The sequence below is a fragment of the Gossypium arboreum genome, chromosome 7 (assembly GCF_025698485.1).
Source record: "Gossypium arboreum isolate Shixiya-1 chromosome 7, ASM2569848v2, whole genome shotgun sequence".
Taxonomy (NCBI): domain Eukaryota; kingdom Viridiplantae; phylum Streptophyta; class Magnoliopsida; order Malvales; family Malvaceae; genus Gossypium; species Gossypium arboreum.
The window spans coordinates 101,717,301-101,734,687 of record NC_069076.1 but is presented as its reverse complement, the minus strand read 5'-3'; the positions used below and the strand labels follow the sequence as shown (position 1 = coordinate 101,734,687).

The following is a 17,387-nucleotide window of genomic DNA, read 5'->3' as shown; positions in this document are numbered from 1 at the left end:
GAAGTAAATGGTATTCGGACTAGTGGATCAATTCGTATTGTTTGACCATTAAAGCTAGCAAGCTTCTTCATCGAGGTTGTAATGCTTTCTTAGCATATGTGATTAATTCGGATTCAGTTGAAAGTCAGTGTAGTAAAATTCAGACTGTATGTGAATTTTCTGATGTATTCCCTGAGGAATTACCTGGATTACCCCCTGATCGAGAGGTAGAATTTGTGATTGAAGTCTACCAGTGCATGATCCCAGATCGATACCACCGCATCTGTATGGCACCCATCGAGCTAAAGGAATTAAAAGTACAGCTTGCAAGACTTATTGGACGAGAGGTTTTATACGACCTAGTACATCACCATGGGGAGCTCCAATGTTATTTGTTAAGAAGAAAGATGGGTCGATGCGGTTGTGCATTGATTATCGACAACTCAACAAAGTGACTTTCAAGAACAAGTATCCACTTCCCCGAATAGATGATTTGTTTGATCAACTGAAAGGAGCTTCAGATTTTCAAAGATTGATCTCGAGGTCGGGATACTATCGTTGAAAGTAAAAGAGTGCGACATATTGAAGACGGTATTCGCACGAGGTATGGGCATTATGAATTTTAGTGATGCCATTTGACCGACAAATGCCCCTGCTGCTTTTATGGATCTTATGAATCGGATTTTTCAGCCATACTTAGATCAGTTCGTAGTAGTTTTTATCGATGATATTTTGGTGTATTCCAAGTCAGAAAAAGATCATGAGCAACATCTCCGCATTGTTTTGCAAATACTACGAGAAAAGCAATTGTACGGAAAATTGAGCAAGTGTGAATTCGTTAATGAAGTTGTGTTTCTTGGTCATGTCGTATCGCGGATGGAATTAGAGTGGATCCAAAGAAGATTGAAGCGCTTATTCAATGGAAAGTTCCTAAGAATGTATCGAGGTACGAAGTTTTCTCGGATTGGTGGTTACTATCGAAGATTCACAACGGATTTTCAAATATAGCCTTACTGATGACCAAGTTACTATAGAAGAATATTCCATTTGTTTGGAATGAGCAATGTCAAAAAAGTTTTGAAGCATTAAAACGAATGTTAACAGAGGCACCGGTGTTGACTTTACCAGAATCAGAAAGAGATTTTGTAGTGTACAGTGATGCTTCATTGAGTGGACTGGGATGTGTACTGATGCAGAATGGGAAAGTCATTGCTTATGCTTCACGGCAACTGAAACCGCATGAACGCAACTATCCAACTCATGATTTAGAATTAGCAGCTGTAATTATTGCCTTAAAGATTTGGAGGCACTATCTTTATGGTGAAAAGTGCTATGTTTATACGGATCATAAAAGTTTGAAGTATCTGCTTTCGCAAAAAGAATTGAATCTGAGACAAAGGCGTTGGATAGAGCTTCTAAAAGACTATGATTGTGTCATAGACTATCATCCAGGGAAGGCTAATGTAGTAGCCGACGCACTGAGTAGAAAAGCTGCGATTGAATTACGAGCAATGTTTGCACAACTTAGTATCACTGAAGATGGAAGCCTTTTGACTGAATTAAGAATAAAGCCAGTAATGTTTGATCGAATCAGATCAGCACAGTTAGAAGATGATAAGTTGTTAAAGAAAAGAGAGATGATTCGGAATGATACAACAAAAAATTTTAGCATTGATGGAAATGGCTGTCTAAGATTTCAGAATCGACTTTGCATTCCGAATAATTCTAAGTTGAAAGAGTTAATTCTTCGAGAAGCTCATAATAGTCCATTTGCATTTCATCCTGAAGGTATGAAAATGTATCGTGATTTGCGTGAATTGTATTGGTGGTCGGGAATGAAGAAGGATATAACTGAATATGTGGCAAAGTGTTTGACTTGTCAACGAGTGAAGGCAGAACATCAAGTTCTATCGGGATTACTTCAACCCATCAATATTCCTGAATGGAAATGGGACCGAATAACGATGGACTTTGTGACGGGATTACCGATGTCTACAAGTAAAAAGAATGCTATTTGGGTAATAGTTGATCGACTTACGAAGTTAGCTCATTTCTTAGCTGTGAGAACCGATTGGTCATTAAAGAAACTTGCTGAGGTTTATGTTCGGGAAATCATTAGATTACATGGTATTCCAAAATCAATAATTTCTGACAGAGATCCAAGGTTTACGTCAAGGTTTTGGAAACAATTACATGAATCTTTCGGTACTCGACTTCATTTTAGTACAGCTTTTCATCCACAGACTGATGGTCAACCTGAACGGGTAATACAAATTTTAGAAGATATGCTTCGAGCCTGTATGATTGATTTTGAGTCTAACTGGGAATATTATTTGTCATTAGCCGAATTTGTGTATAATAATATTTTCCAGTCAATTATACAGATGGCACCGTATGAGGCTTTGTATGGACGAAGATGCCGATCACCCGTATGTTGGACAGAACTGAATGAGAATAAGATGATTGGACCTGAATTGGTTCAAGAAACGGAAAGTACAATTAAGAAAATTTGGGAAAGATTGAAAACTGCTTTTGATAGACAGAAATCGTATGCAGATTTGAAACGACGGGATATTGAATACTCAGTCGGGGATAAAGTATTTTTAAAGGTTTCACCTTGGAAGAAAATTCTAAGATTTGGTCAAAAAGGAAAATTAAGTCCTCGTTTTATTGGGCCTTACGAAGTTATTGAGAGAATTTGACCAGTAGCATATCGATTGGCCTTACCTCCTGAACTACAGAAAATGCACGATGTCTTCCATGTTTCTATGCTAAGAAGATATCGATCAGATCCTTCACATGTTATTACTACCGAGAATATAGAGATTCGACCTGACTTATCGTATGAAGAAGAACCAGTTGAGATTCTAGCACGAGAGGTAAAAGAACTACGTAATAAACGTATTCCTTTAGTAAAAGTGCTATGGCGAAGTCACAGTGTTGAATAAGCTACATGGGAACCGAAGAAACGATGAGATCTCAATACCCCTATCTTTTTCGTAAATTTCGAGGACGAAATTTATTAAGGGAGAGAATTGTAATGAACCGAAAGTTACGGTATCGGAAATTGAGTCTTGAGTACTATTTCGTGAAATTTATTCATGAATATTTATTAGAAATATTTATGAATTATAGTTGAATGGTTATTTAGTGTTTAATTAAGTGAAGTAGCTTGAATTTAGTTTAAAGGATTAAATTGCATAAGGAATAAAAGTTTAATTATAGATTAAAGAAGTAAAAGGGACTAATCTAGCAATTAGACCCTAAGTGCCATGTGTGTGAATGTATGATATAACATGTGTAATAGTTGGTATATATGTGTAATAGCTATAAGATATTTTATGTTATAGCTATTACACATGTTAATTTTATATTTATTATAGGTTAATAATAATATAATATAGTATAATGAATAAAGAATAATGAGTAAAGAAACATAGAAAGAGTTACAGAGAGCAAACGTGAGAAAGAAAGAAAGAAATAGAAAGAAAGAAATAGAAAAGGGAAATTTGAGGATTAAGGCCCTAAAGCTTGATTGGTAAGTTGTTTTAGCTCATTTTCTTATGATTTTTATGTTTATGGATGCCTAATTCAAAGTTCTACATGTATGAGGTTAAAATGAAGAAAATATAGAAAATTTTTAGATATTGATTTAGTTGAATAAATTGAGGTTTTATGGGTTATATTGATAGGAATTGAAGTTAGAAGTGAAAATTGAGTGATTTATTAAAAGAATTCTAAGTTAGGTTTAAATAGGAATTAAGTTGAATAGAGCTCAAAATTTATGTTTTATAATGAATTTTATGAGTTAGAAATTGTTCATGAGTTGATTAAAAGAGAATATGAAGCTTAAGTTAAAGAAAAAAGATTAGTAATGGAAAAGGACGAAATTGAAATTTTTGTAAAAGTTTGATAGAAAGTGAAAATGTGTTTTATGAATTAGTATATTGATGATTTTAATTGTATGATTGTTAGTAGCAAACGTAGTAATCGGATACGTCATCAAAGAAGGAAAAGAGAAAGTGAACGAAGATATCGATTAAATTCGATAAATAGTGGTTTGTATTTCTATAAACCAAGTTTAATCGTTATTGCTATATTTGATATTTATATTGTATGAAAATGTGAATGAGGTAAGTATTTTTACCATATTGAAATGAATGTGATTTTGAATACCCTATTAACAGTGTCGGGCTAGTCGGATATAGTTGACATGTCACAGAATTGGAAGTATTGGGATATTCCGACATTGAGTCGATGAGACACTATGTGTCGACTCTTCGTTAAAGTTCGGATTTGTTCCGATGAAGTACTTTGTGTACTATAATGTTAAAGTTCGGATTTGTTCGATGAAGCACTATGTGCTTATCCCGAGTGTGGGTTGGATCCGTATCCGTTAGTATCCGAGTTATGTTAATAAGGGTAAATAAAGTAAATGTTATTAAAGTAATCGATTGATATTGAATAATAGCAATAATGTGTTTGAATTACCATGTTTTAATGTTGATTAAGCTATTGTTTATAGAAATACCACGAGAGTATTCTCAGCGACGGTTTGTTTTCGATGCAGCTAGGTACGAAAGTATAAGGACTCAAAGATACAAGCCGATCCCCAAACTCAAATTGGTGAAGTTTCTATCTTTTGGAAAATGGCATTGTACCTAGATGTCTTTTGGTCATTTTGAAAGTATCTAAGTTGTTAAGTGATATTTTGGTATGTTTTGTAAATGTTACCAAAACCTTAAGTATGGTATGTTTTGATATGTTAGTGAAGAGTAATAAGAGGAATTGTTGGTAAATGTTGTAGAGAGAAGAAATGAAGATGTTATAAACTTAGTTATCAACATTTTATACTAAAACAGATTTGGACAGTAACAGTAGTCCAACTTTGAAAATATACCAAAAATAGTATAAAGTGAATTAGATGATGAATAAAATATTTAATTGAAGCTTAATGAATCTATTTTTATATGGAAGAAACAAAATAGGTAAAAGAGTTGTATTTTATGAGATATTTACGTTTTGGTGAAACAGTGTTAGAACAATTTTTGGATTCCCTGTTCTGACTTTAGAAATTCACCATAAATTGTGTATTAAGAATTAGGACTCAAACTTTATTTGTATGGATTCCTTATTGAGTCTATTTTTAATTGAAACAAATGGCATAGTCATTGGATTTCTGTAAAGGAATAAATTTGATTCGTAGTGCACAAGGGTCAGAGTAGCCGAACCCTGAAACAGAGGAGACTTTTTCTAATAAACTGTACTAATTGGCCTGACCAAAAAATTCTAGAAAAAAATTAGTAAGTATATATATGAGTCTAGTTTCAGGAAAATTTACGGAATTGGATTTTGAGTTTCGTAACTCGAGATATGATTTTTTTAGCGACCGTGACGCAGATGGATAGTTTATTACGAAAACTGTTTAAGTGCTAAGATAAGTTTTGTAATGTCTCCTGCTTGACTCCGGCAACGGTCTCGGATAGGGGGACGTTACATGAATACTCTAAAAATGATGTCAGGTAGTGGATTAAAACTTGATTCGAGCTCTTCGTAAACAAAATAAAAGAGAGGAAGAAGGTGATGATTAGGATGAGCAACTGGAGTTAGCACTGCTATACTCTTTCAGCACCTCGTCGACCTTAACGACATTGCCACTTAATTTGTTTGGCGATGTTTGTAGGATTTCCAAGAATATTAATGTGCTTTCTAATAACAAGTTTAGAGCCTTCTTAGACGACATTTTCCCTCCAATGATGACCTTGGAAGAGTTCACGACATGATTATCGACACACTTTTTGCTTCCGCCGCTACTATTAGCCGAGCGACATGCTTAAGACTTTATATTTAGGGTTCTATGTTTGGTTGGCTTGAGCCTTTATATTTCGGGGTTCTACATTACTTTGAGTTTGGATGCTTCTGGACTTCTCTTTTAAAATAAAAAAATGGTATGACATGATTTTTGGATTTATCTTTATATCTCTTTATGCTATTTTTGTTACTTTAGCAAATTTCTTTCTCATTCTATTAGTTGATTTTTAATCTTTTCTCTTTAATTTTGATATACCAAAAGGAGATGTATTTTTAAAAATTAAATTTCAATCAAGTTTTAAATTCTTACTATTTTATTGAAATTCAAACAAATTATCCCAAAGTGATTTAAATCATTTTTCAAAGAGGGTTTTAAATAAGGGAGTATTACTTGATTATAATAATTCTTAAAAATAATTTTTAAGGTTTTATTATATTAAAAAGGAGATTGTTAGCTTTAATTTTAAAGTATTTAGATATAATAAATTATTACAAATTAATTTAGATTTTAATCCCTAATCAAATTGGTAGGAATCAGTCTTTAAAATATTTTCAAGTGTCACAAAAACTTAAAAACAAGTTTCCTAAATGGTTTGAATTACTACAGGTGTTTTTGAGTTAACTCAAGATCCATTAAAAATATTTTAAAAGTGTTTTTCAAGGCATTTTAAGACTAAGTATCGATATTTCCCTCAAAGTGTTTCAAACAATACTTTCTAAAAAAACTAAGTATTGATACCTAAACTTAAGGTATCGATACTTGACCCCAATTGATACCTTTAGCAATGTAACAATACATTGGCAAGCCAGTAGCCACCACACAAATTAGGAGGCAAATTATCTATGCATGTTCTTGAAGCATTGATACCCAACCGTAAGGCATTTATACCTATTTTCATGATATTGATACTTGGCTTATTCCAACGGCTATTTTTGCTTGAGGTATCCATACCACTATTTATAAGGTATCTTAAATGCTCGAATTTATTGTTCAAAAACGGCTAGTTTTTTCCCTTCAACAATCTTGGATAACTAAAAATCAAAGAGAAGGTATAAATAAGGTCTCCAAGCACTTAAGAGAAGACAAGAGATTGATATTTAGACATCACATTAGACAAAGATTTTTTAAAACTTTATTTTCGTTATTTTTCTCATGTACATAGTTTCTAATGCTTGGTTGCAAAATCATTGTATAAATTATTTTCTATCTTTTAGTGAGCTTCAATATCGTAAACACCGACCTTTTAAAGGTTTCATTTGTTTACATCATTTTACCAAATGTAAATTAGGAAAGTTACTAGTCGAGTCACAATAATTAGAGAGCTTTTAGTCTTAGCCTTGAAAAAATATAGGGAAGAGGTTTTATATCTAAGCCTTGAAAAGATATAAATTGTAAATATTTATACATTATCCTTGAAAGGAATTAATTCAAGTTAGTGAGTTGGGAAAGTCATTGATTAGTGAGGTTATAGTGGAAATAGATAATTAGAGTTAGACTACTATAAATTTATTTGTGTCTATTTTTTTATCCTTTCTCATATTTAAAAAAAATTAAATCCCATTTCACTTTCTTTTAATATTTTTAATCTAAAAATATTCAAATTCAAAAATACTTAAATTTCGAAAAGTACAAACATGAAACTCAAACTCTAAATAATTTTAACTAAAACCCATAGTTTATTGATGGAGATATAATATTGATGTGATATTTTGCCTAAGATGTTTATAGTACCACCCAACAATTAATATCCTGTGAAGCAAATACAAAATTCTCCAGCTCAGTGCTGCTGAATCTCGTATCACATGAAATGGTGAAGACAGATCTAGAAATAAAAAAAATTATGAAATAAATATATAAAGGAAAGGAAAATGGGCAGTGACTTACATCACTCATTCTTTTGAGCACATAAAATACATTTGATTTTCTTAGTAAAGGTCAAAAGGGAATGGATGTTGTAAAGAAAGTTGAAAGTTTTAACCATCAAAATCAAACAGTTGTTGATATATAGTGATGCCTTTCAAGCACAAACAATAAATCAATAAAGCAATGCCCCTAAAAAGCAATAACTAAATGTCATCCAAATCAAAAGAGGAACAGCTAAGTTGTTATATTTTAACGCCCAGAATAAAGAGTATTTATTAGGCCACACCTACCTAATTTCTTCACTAACCTTATATTTTTATTTTAATAATTTCTAAAAGTGAACCCATCATCATTAACTTCATTGCCATAATGAATCCAATGATGCCTTTTTTTATGAATTTTAATAGAAATAAATAAGTTTATTTTTCATTTCAAATTTTATTTTTACGTGATTACTTCTATAATAGCCTCTTTTAAAATCTTAAATTTTTAAAAATCACACTTAAATTAGAAAAAAATATTTTAATTTTTACTAAAATGTACCAATAACAGTTGTGTCATTATAGTATAATTTTTTTACCTAAAATATAAAAACTGGGACACAAATGCTAAAGATGGAAAAAGAAATTGTTTGACGGTCAAGTTTCCATCCATTACAAAGTTCTAATGCGCCGACGGAGGGTAATATTGACATTTAGGGAGAGGGCTGAGGGCCCAATTCCAAAGGCCTAATCACTGTCTTTTTATTATTTTAATTAAACATTTTTACTAAATTAATAATGGGAAGAGAAGAAAAGCAAGTAGACAAGGTAAAGGAACAAAAGAAAAGGATATTCTTATCTTCCTGCATTGCATACGTGATACAACCGACATTCCACGTTACCCCTCAAAAGGATTTTTTTTTTCTGTAAATTTTATTTGAGTTATTTTCTTATAAATTAATGAATTCATAATTGTCATAAACCGTATTAAACCATATTATTGATAAATTAATGCAATTTTTAAATTTATTAACAATAAGTATAATTATTATGATTATGAGTTAATTTCATCCAATGATCTTAAAACTATGATTTAAATTTCAAATTAGTTCTCAAATTTTAAAATAATCAAATTGAGTCTGTTACCTTAAATCTTGTTAGCTAAAATTTAAAGTTGAGCATATTTAAAATACACTGGTTTAAATGCAAACAAATATGTACTTATCACATGAATTGTTTGGATTTGACATGTTAAGAAGGAAAATAATCTTCCTAAATTTTAATGACAGTTTACATTTTTTTAACACATCATATCTAATTTGACTATACACTAAGTACACACTTTTTTACAATTTAATTCACATGTTTCAAAAATACTTCACGCTAGGTCTAAAGTGACAATTAATGTCAAAATCGATAGCTAGGATAATGAAATGACCTAATTTATACAGTATTGATATTTTAAGGACTCAGTTAAAATATTTTTGAAGTTTAGGACAAATTTAGAATTTGGTGATAATTTGGGGATGTATAATGAGATTAACCTTATATTTTTAACTAATTGTGTCTTAATTCATTTATGTTGAATCAAATGGTAAGAAATTTGATACACGTAAAGTAAGATTTTAGATTCAAGTCTCGTGGACTGAAAAAACAACTTTGGGAGAACTTAGCTCCTCATTTAGAGTCCAACCTAGCTTGTTTATGAATTTAGTCAAGTCCAACATGGCTGCTGGATAATGGAGATAACTACTTACACTAGCGCAAAACTAACATAATTTTAAACATTCATAATTTTTGTATCATTAATATTTCAACGATCCAAACATCATACTTCATCTTGCATTCATATAAACTATGCATATTAAATTTTGAGTAAATTTTAAATATTTAACTATTTATTCTATGTAAACAACTTTCAACAGTGAATATATATTAATAAAGATAATATTTTGTATCAATATTATTGTTAGTTCGATTTTTAAATGTTTTGATAAAGTCTTACAAAATTATTTTCAAGTACTCTCAAACTCATAAAATGGTTCAACATGTCTTAAAATATATTTCATGAGTTCGATTTTTCAAAATACTATGAAAATATTCTCTCAAAACCATTTTTACAAAGATTGGGAGACTTCTACCTATACAAGTTCGATATAAGCAAGTCAATAAGTACTCCAAAATCTTCAACATACTTCTATCGATACAAAAGAGCCAATGTACTAATACAATTGGACTTCTACCAATGCCCAGGGAGATTTCTACTGAAATAAGGTCAATAGTGAGCCTTCAAGAATTCCCATGCACCTTCTATTGATACAAATGCTAAGGTGTATTGCTATAAGTCCTCTTCTCTTGAAACCTTGAGACTTGTGTCAATACAAGCCCATTTATAGCGATACAACGGGCTCCAATAGTCACATTTTTAAAGAGTTTTATCGATGCAAGTGGAGTTGTATTAGTACAAGTTCCCTGCAGACTGCAATTAATGTTTGAGTTTATAACTTCAATAACTCTAATCTAAGTCCAACGTCTCCAAACATCTCCAAAGTAGTTAGAGGACATAAATACAATTCAAGGGCTTCACATTGGAGGCAAAAAACAAGTTTGCAAACTCAATTATACAAAAATCCAATATTTTCTTTGTTATTCTTATTGTTCTTCATACACACACTTGTGTAGCAATTTCTTTCAATCTTTCAAGTGTGGTATAATAATTAAGTGAGCTTAATCATTGTAATATCAACCTTTAAGAGGTGTCTTTGATCTTTATTTTTTATTTTTATCATTTTTGTGAGTGTTTGCTTAAGGTTTTAAGTAGAAAACTTTAAGGGAAGTGTCTCTATCTTGCTTATTGAAAATATAATAATTGTAAAGGTTAAATTTTGTCATTGAAAAGTTACAAATAAATGGTTTTGAGAAAATTTTAATTGCGGTAAGATAAGATAGTGGAGATTGACAATTGGGTCAAACCACTATAAATTCTTATGTCTTTTTTGTTTGTCATATTTTATTATATGTTAAAACACAAATTCACCGTTAAGCCTAACAATTATAAATTTATCAAACCGATTCAAAAATTACATGCATAATACGTACAATTATATAAATAAATTTAATAGTTGGATTGATAAAATATTAATAATTTAAGCAGATCCTCCTCCTCAATTTATATACTAGTAATATAATTTTTACTAAGTTAATGTCATGAGTTTATCGCACCAATTCATTTAAAAAATATTAAAAAATTACTTTTAAAACAATAAATATTATTTTAAATGTGATATTCAATATTCTAATAAAAAATCTTTTAAAAAACTTATCCATTTATTTTAAAAATTACTATAAATGAAAATAACTGCCCTTGCCATAAAAACAATACTCACTCAAAAAGAAACTAAAGGTCACTTTGGATGGACGTTTTACTTTTAGTATAATGGGTTTAGTTTTTTTTTATTATGTCGACTATAATATTTAATCTCATTGCCAATGTTATTTTTACACTAAGTGCATAAAAACTAAAGGTCACTAATTGCATGTATATTATTTTTTATTTTTTGATAATATTAGTGTGAGATATTTTCTTTCAGCCACAAAAATTCCTAATACACATATATTGAAGTAATAATCAATCAAGCCATAAAATCTTTAGGGTGTCTAATGGAATCTAAAATTAATTATGGGATTAGGATTATTGTAATTTAAGATTATTTAGTATATTATTTGATATTTGATATTACCTTATTTGGTTTATTTTACTGGAATGAAAAAGATTGTTGTTTAATTAAAGAAAGTTAAGAATATTTAAAAGCATATTTTACTAAAATTTCCTTAAAATTTTTTTATTGTTCAAACAAAGGTTAAAGCTTATAGTATTTTTATTTTACTATAAATAAATGCACTTCTCTAGTGAATTGATTTTATATCTCAGTTTTCAAATAAATAAAATGGAATTGGAGATGAGCAATAAGTAGACCTGTCTAAAGATTAGGTTGCCTATTCGACTTGATAGACTCAAACTCGATTTGAGTTGAGCTTGGACAAAAATTTTTATACCTCGAGCTAACCTAACCTAATTCGAATTTAATTTAAATAATAAAAAATTAATAAATTTAAATTTAATTATAAAATTATATAAAATGTCAATTAAAAATAAAAATTTTAATATTATATTAATTTTTGAACTATGAAACGGGCTTTTTGAATAGTTCGAGACTTGAATCTTTTTTCGGAACCGAATCTCAATCTGACACATAAACACCTATAACAGTAATTAGTTAAAACTTTTCCATTAGTGAAAGTGAAATGAAAAAAAAGAAAAAAAGAAAATGCATTTTGTAAGATAATAGTTATTTATGGTGGTCAAATTTGATCAAAGAAATGTTAAATTGTTATAAAAGCGATATTTCGATTTTAATGTAATAAAAAATAGAAAGACTGATTCATTAGTTTCAATTAGTTTTTTTATGTAAAATGAATTAAAATTATTAAAATAAAAGTTAAATTGTAAAAAGAAAATCATATTATCTAAGATGCGGTATTGAGATTAATTCTATATTTTGAAATCTGATTAATGTTATCTTCACAAACATAAATTTAAAAATTGAATTGATTTGATTTATTAGATAAAAATAAAAATAATTGGATTTCGTTATAATATATATTTAAAAAGTAATAAAAGACATAGATATATTTTAATCATAAATTTATTAGGAATTATTGAATTTTAATTTAATTAATATGAATATTATTATGAAGGGAAATTGGAATACACTGAATGGAGTACGATCTTGGAGTGAAGTCGAAGCCATTTTGAGTAATGTTTCCTTTTACTTTTTGATAGCAGATGGTATGCATAATGTATAAGCTAACGCCATACGCAGCGAAGAACAGAGAGTAAATTGTGGATGTGAAGTTAAAAATGGAAGGGGTGAGAGCTTGCTTTGAATTGATTGTTAGACAAAGAAAACCCACATGGTGAGGTGGTGTTTGGGTTCTTACCACACTGCACTGCAGATACCTTTCCCCCATAAAATAAATTTGTTTTCCCATGTTGCCTCTGTCTTCTAGCATCTACCTTCTCACTCTTACTCTCACCCTTTCCTTTCCCTTCTCGCTACTTACTTACTCCACACTTCTTCTTCTTCTGTTCTACATTTTGTCTACAATGGATACCCTCAACCTTCCTTCTTTCACCATTTGAGTCTGGGTTCCTTTTGGTCTTCTTCATTACCTGACCTTTGAGATCTAGTTTTCAACATTTGTTGTTTGCTGGTTGTAGTGTGAGCAAGACCCATTGAACTGAAAATGGCTCCGAGCTTAGATTTCTCGAATTGGTGGCCAAAGGATGCTAGGAAAGGGACACCCGTGGTAGTAAAAATGGAGAACCCTAACTACTCAGTGGTGGAAATCGACGGCCCAGATGCTGCATTCAGGCCTGTGGAAAAAAGCAGAGGCAAAAATGCAAAGCAAGTGACTTGGGTTTTGCTTCTCAAGGCTCATCGTGCCGTCGGTTGTATCGCTTGGATTGCTTCATTCTTCTGGGCATTGCTTGGAACCATAAAGAAAAGGCTGATCTTTAGGCAAGATGTTGCAATGGCCAGTGAAAAACTGGGGAAAGGAAAGCTGCTCTTCACAGTCATTAAAGCCTTCCTATTGACTTCCCTCACAATTCTGGCCTTTGAAGTTGTGGCTTATCTCAAGGGATGGCATTATTTTCGAAATCCAAGTTTGCACATTCCGAGGAGCACTGATATCCAGGGCTCGCTTCACTTGGTGTATGTCACTTGGTTGTCGGTCCGGGCCGATTACATTGCACCACCAATTCAAGCTTTGTCTAAATTTTGTGTAGCTTTATTCCTTATCCAATCTGTAGATCGTATGATACTTAGTTTAGGCTGCTTTTGGATTAAATACAAGAAGATTAAACCCAGAATTGAGGGGGATCCTTTCAAGTCAGATGATGTTGAGGGATCAGCCTATGAGTATCCCATGGTTCTTGTTCAAATCCCAATGTGTAACGAGAGAGAGGTAATCAAAACTCAATTACCTCTTCCAGGTTTTTTTTTTCTTTTTTTTTTTCTGGTATACTTTACAATTTTACTTTGATTTATATAGCTCCTGAGGGATTTAGGACTTGCATCTTCATTGAGTTGTTATAATAGTAAAAGAATTCTTGTAAGGAAACAGTAATTAAGTCTTGTAACTAATTTTACATGTAAATGGGAATAGCAAACAAGTCCCTGTGACTTGTGATAGAAAAGACTTAGATAGGACCAAGGACATCCAAGAATGGAATAAGGTAATATTAGGTGTATTGTGTTGATTTTTCTTGGCGTTGATAACTTTTTTCACTGACTTCATACAGGTTTATGAGCAGTCTATCTCTGCTGTCTGCCAACTTGATTGGCCAAAGGATCGATTATTGGTTCAGGTTCTTGATGATTCTGATGACGAAAGCATCCAGTATTTGATTAAAGCCGAGGTTGCTAAGTGGAACCAAAAGGGTGTTAACATAATTTATCGGCACCGCTTGGTAAGAACTGGTTACAAGGCTGGGAATCTCAAGTCTGCAATGAGCTGCGAGTATGTACAGGCCTATGAGTTTGTAGCGATATTTGATGCTGATTTTCAACCTAACCCTGATTTTCTAAAGCAAACTGTGCCACATTTCAAGGTTAACACAAACAAACCAGAGTCCTTTTTTGGTTTAAGTTCTCATCTATTATCAGCTTATAACGCTTTTACCTTGTATATCTCACTTGTCTTGCAGGACAATCCTGATTTAGGGTTAGTTCAGGCTAGATGGACATTTGTCAACAAGGATGAGAATTTGTTAACTCGTCTCCAGAACATTAACTTATGTTTCCACTTTGAAGTTGAGCAGCAAGTTAATGGTGTATTTTTAAATTTCTTTGGTTTTAATGGAACTGCTGGAGTTTGGAGAATTAAAGCTCTTGAGGAATCTGGAGGTTGGCTTGAAAGGACAACTGTAGAGGACATGGACATAGCTGTTCGTGCACATCTCAATGGTTGGAAATTCATCTTCCTTAATGACGTAAAGGTACAACCGCATTTTATGCTAATTTGATTTCTTTTTGCTTGTATCGACTTTCATTTATTTCTGTTTTCTCATTTTCACCCTGGCATGTCATACTTGCATCATTTAAACTAAATATTTAGTTGACTTGGATCAGTCTGTTTTTCAATAAAAATTTTCATTTCATGAATAATAGCTACAAATTATCAAATTTAAGCACATAAACCCTTGGTGAAAAATGAGATGAAAAAAGAAGGCATGTAATAAAAGATTTTTCTGATGGAAGGTTCAGGGAATGTTCTGACAGCTGTCCATTACTGTGTAAAACATTTTAGGTCCTTTGTGAAGTCCCTGAGTCGTATGAAGCATACAGGAAGCAGCAACACCGCTGGCATTCAGGACCTATGCACCTCTTCCGCTTATGCCTTCCAGCCATCATAACTTCCAAGGTACATTGTTAAGCAACTTTCAATCTTTGGCAATTATGATTTATACATTGTATACTGAAGCACCTTTAATGCTGTAATTCTGCAGATAGCTATATGGAAAAAGGCAAATTTAATACTGCTATTCTTTCTATTGAGGAAGCTTATCCTTCCTTTCTACTCGTTCACATTGTTTTGCATAATTCTTCCTCTAACCATGTTCGTACCAGAGGCCGAGCTTCCTGTTTGGGTTATTTGTTATGTACCTGTTTTTATGTCATTCCTCAATATTCTTCCATCCCCCAAATCTTTCCCTTTCATTGTCCCTTATCTTCTATTTGAAAACACCATGTCTGTGACCAAATTCAATGCAATGGTATCTGGATTATTCCAGTTGGGTAGCTCCTATGAGTGGGTTGTGACCAAAAAGGCTGGCAGGTCATCAGAATCTGACTTACTGGCTTCTGCTGAGAGGGAATCGAAGATAATGAACCAACTGCAAATTCAGAGAGGAGCTTCGGAAAGTGAACTTTCTGAATTAAACCGATTGAAGGAACAGAAAGAGGCGGCTCCTGTACCTGTTAAGAGGGTCAATAAGATATACAGGAAAGAGCTCACTCTGGCATTCCTCCTGCTTACAGCTTCGGTTAGGAGCCTGTTATCGGCACAGGGAGTACATTTCTACTTCCTCCTCTTCCAGGGGGTGACTTTTCTCCTAGTCGGTCTAGATTTAATAGGAGAGCAGATGAGCTAATGCTGCATGGAAGCTTGAAAGAAATCAAAATGTGCTAAGACTCTCTCCATTTCCACCGACAAAAGCTGGTTTCTGGCTGTGCAGTCGAAGTTTTTCTCCTCAGGAAATGGTTTAACGGTACCATCCTGGTGCTCAATAACCAAAGTTTCATTCTCTACGTCAGCATTGAATGCCGAATTGAAGGTTTTTATTCGTCAGTAACACTACTTTCTGTATTCACAGTTTCTATCTACTTCTAATATCCTTTTATATATATATATATATTTCACATTGGATAGTGGTCATTGTATTCTTAGGGATTGAACCATTTGTTATTATTGTTGTTAGACTTATAGGTAGATTTTGTACTTCAGTGTTCATGTTTCACCCTGATTCTTGATTGTGTGGTTTGGCAATGAAGATTCAAGCCATATTGTATTTGTAAAAGCTTGGAAAGCTTGCTTGATGTCCTTTGTGGCTCTCAGAGTCCAAATTTACTATGAGATAATGTAAAAAACATCCAATATTTGTACATTGTGTTCTATCTAATATATAACAAATAATTCCTTTTCCCCCAATGTGTCTTTGCTATTTGTTCATATTTGGCATGTGTGAGAATGTGATTCAATGATGTTGGAAGTGTCGGTGAGCAAAAGGAGATGAACCAAACGTGGTGGTGGTTGCGGGTGGTTCGTGTGTTCATCACTTTCGCATTAAAGAAGGTTGACCTGGCTGGGGACCATGAGATCTTTAGTGGACAGATGCTGATTCTGGTTGTTTTGCAAATACTGTGGGTTTCGTTGTGTTCCCTGGAGCTTGAGACAAACTTGATTCTGGACATGATTTTTCTTCCATGGTCCACTCCTCTAAGATCTGAGATATAAAAGAATCAAAAAGGCCCCCCCATGTAGAGATGAAACCCATAAAACACCATATGTAACATGAACACCACACTACTGCATAAAATCTATGATCTTATATAATACAATTTATTGATATATCAAATTTTATATAAATATAAAAGATCTTTAAAAACTCAAAATAATATATAAATATGGTATGAATACATGAATCGTAGAGACCATTAATGTGGTTTTAGTCAGTGGTCCTTGAGTTTGAGGGCAAGAGCTCTTAGAAACCTTTTTTTTTTTTGGTATTATAAAGAAAATACATGTACATCTTTTGTCAAATGGCTGCCATGTGGGGGCTGCTAATCATGTTAATCACACTAATGTCATTTTCTTTCTTAATTATTTTGAATCAGTCAAAATACTTTATTTGATTTGAAAGGGATATTTCTACCATCAATTAAGTGTAAAAATTTACAACTGTTACACTGATCTTACTGGAAACAACGTGAGACACATTCAGGATGAAGTATACTTGAGTGAGAGTTTCTCTAGTTTTGATTTGGCAAGGGGTCCAAAGAAATTTTGCTGGAAATATTTTATTTAATTTGACAAATGAACAAAAATTGAGAACTATAATTATAATTATCACTATTATTTTAAAGACTCTGATGACAGCCAAAAATAAATTTCACATGCCTTCAAAG

At 32.1% G+C, this 17,387-nt stretch overlaps 1 protein-coding gene across 1 annotated transcript; it reads left to right on the top strand.

The window, feature by feature from the left end:
- The first annotated feature begins 12,413 nt into the window (after positions 1–12,413).
- On the top strand, positions 12,414–16,410 carry LOC108458910 (probable xyloglucan glycosyltransferase 5). Its single transcript, XM_017758305.2, has 5 exons — positions 12,414–13,665; positions 14,003–14,311; positions 14,408–14,698; positions 15,010–15,123; positions 15,209–16,410. Exons 1-5 carry the CDS (start codon positions 12,943–12,945, stop codon positions 15,851–15,853), a joined length of 2,082 nt encoding a protein of 693 aa, XP_017613794.1. The 5' UTR covers positions 12,414–12,942; the 3' UTR covers positions 15,854–16,410.
- The last annotated feature ends 977 nt before the right edge of the window (positions 16,411–17,387 follow it).

Coding starts and splice junctions, on each gene's coding strand:
- LOC108458910 (XM_017758305.2), top strand. CDS start 12,943: ATGGCTCCGAGCTTAGATTTCTCGAATTGGTGGCCAAAGGATGCTAGG. Junction 14,312..14,407: donor AAACTGTGCCACATTTCAAG/GTTAACACAAAC, acceptor CTTGTCTTGCAG/GACAATCCTGATTTAGGGTT. Junction 14,699..15,009: donor TCTTCCTTAATGACGTAAAG/GTACAACCGCAT, acceptor AAAACATTTTAG/GTCCTTTGTGAAGTCCCTGA.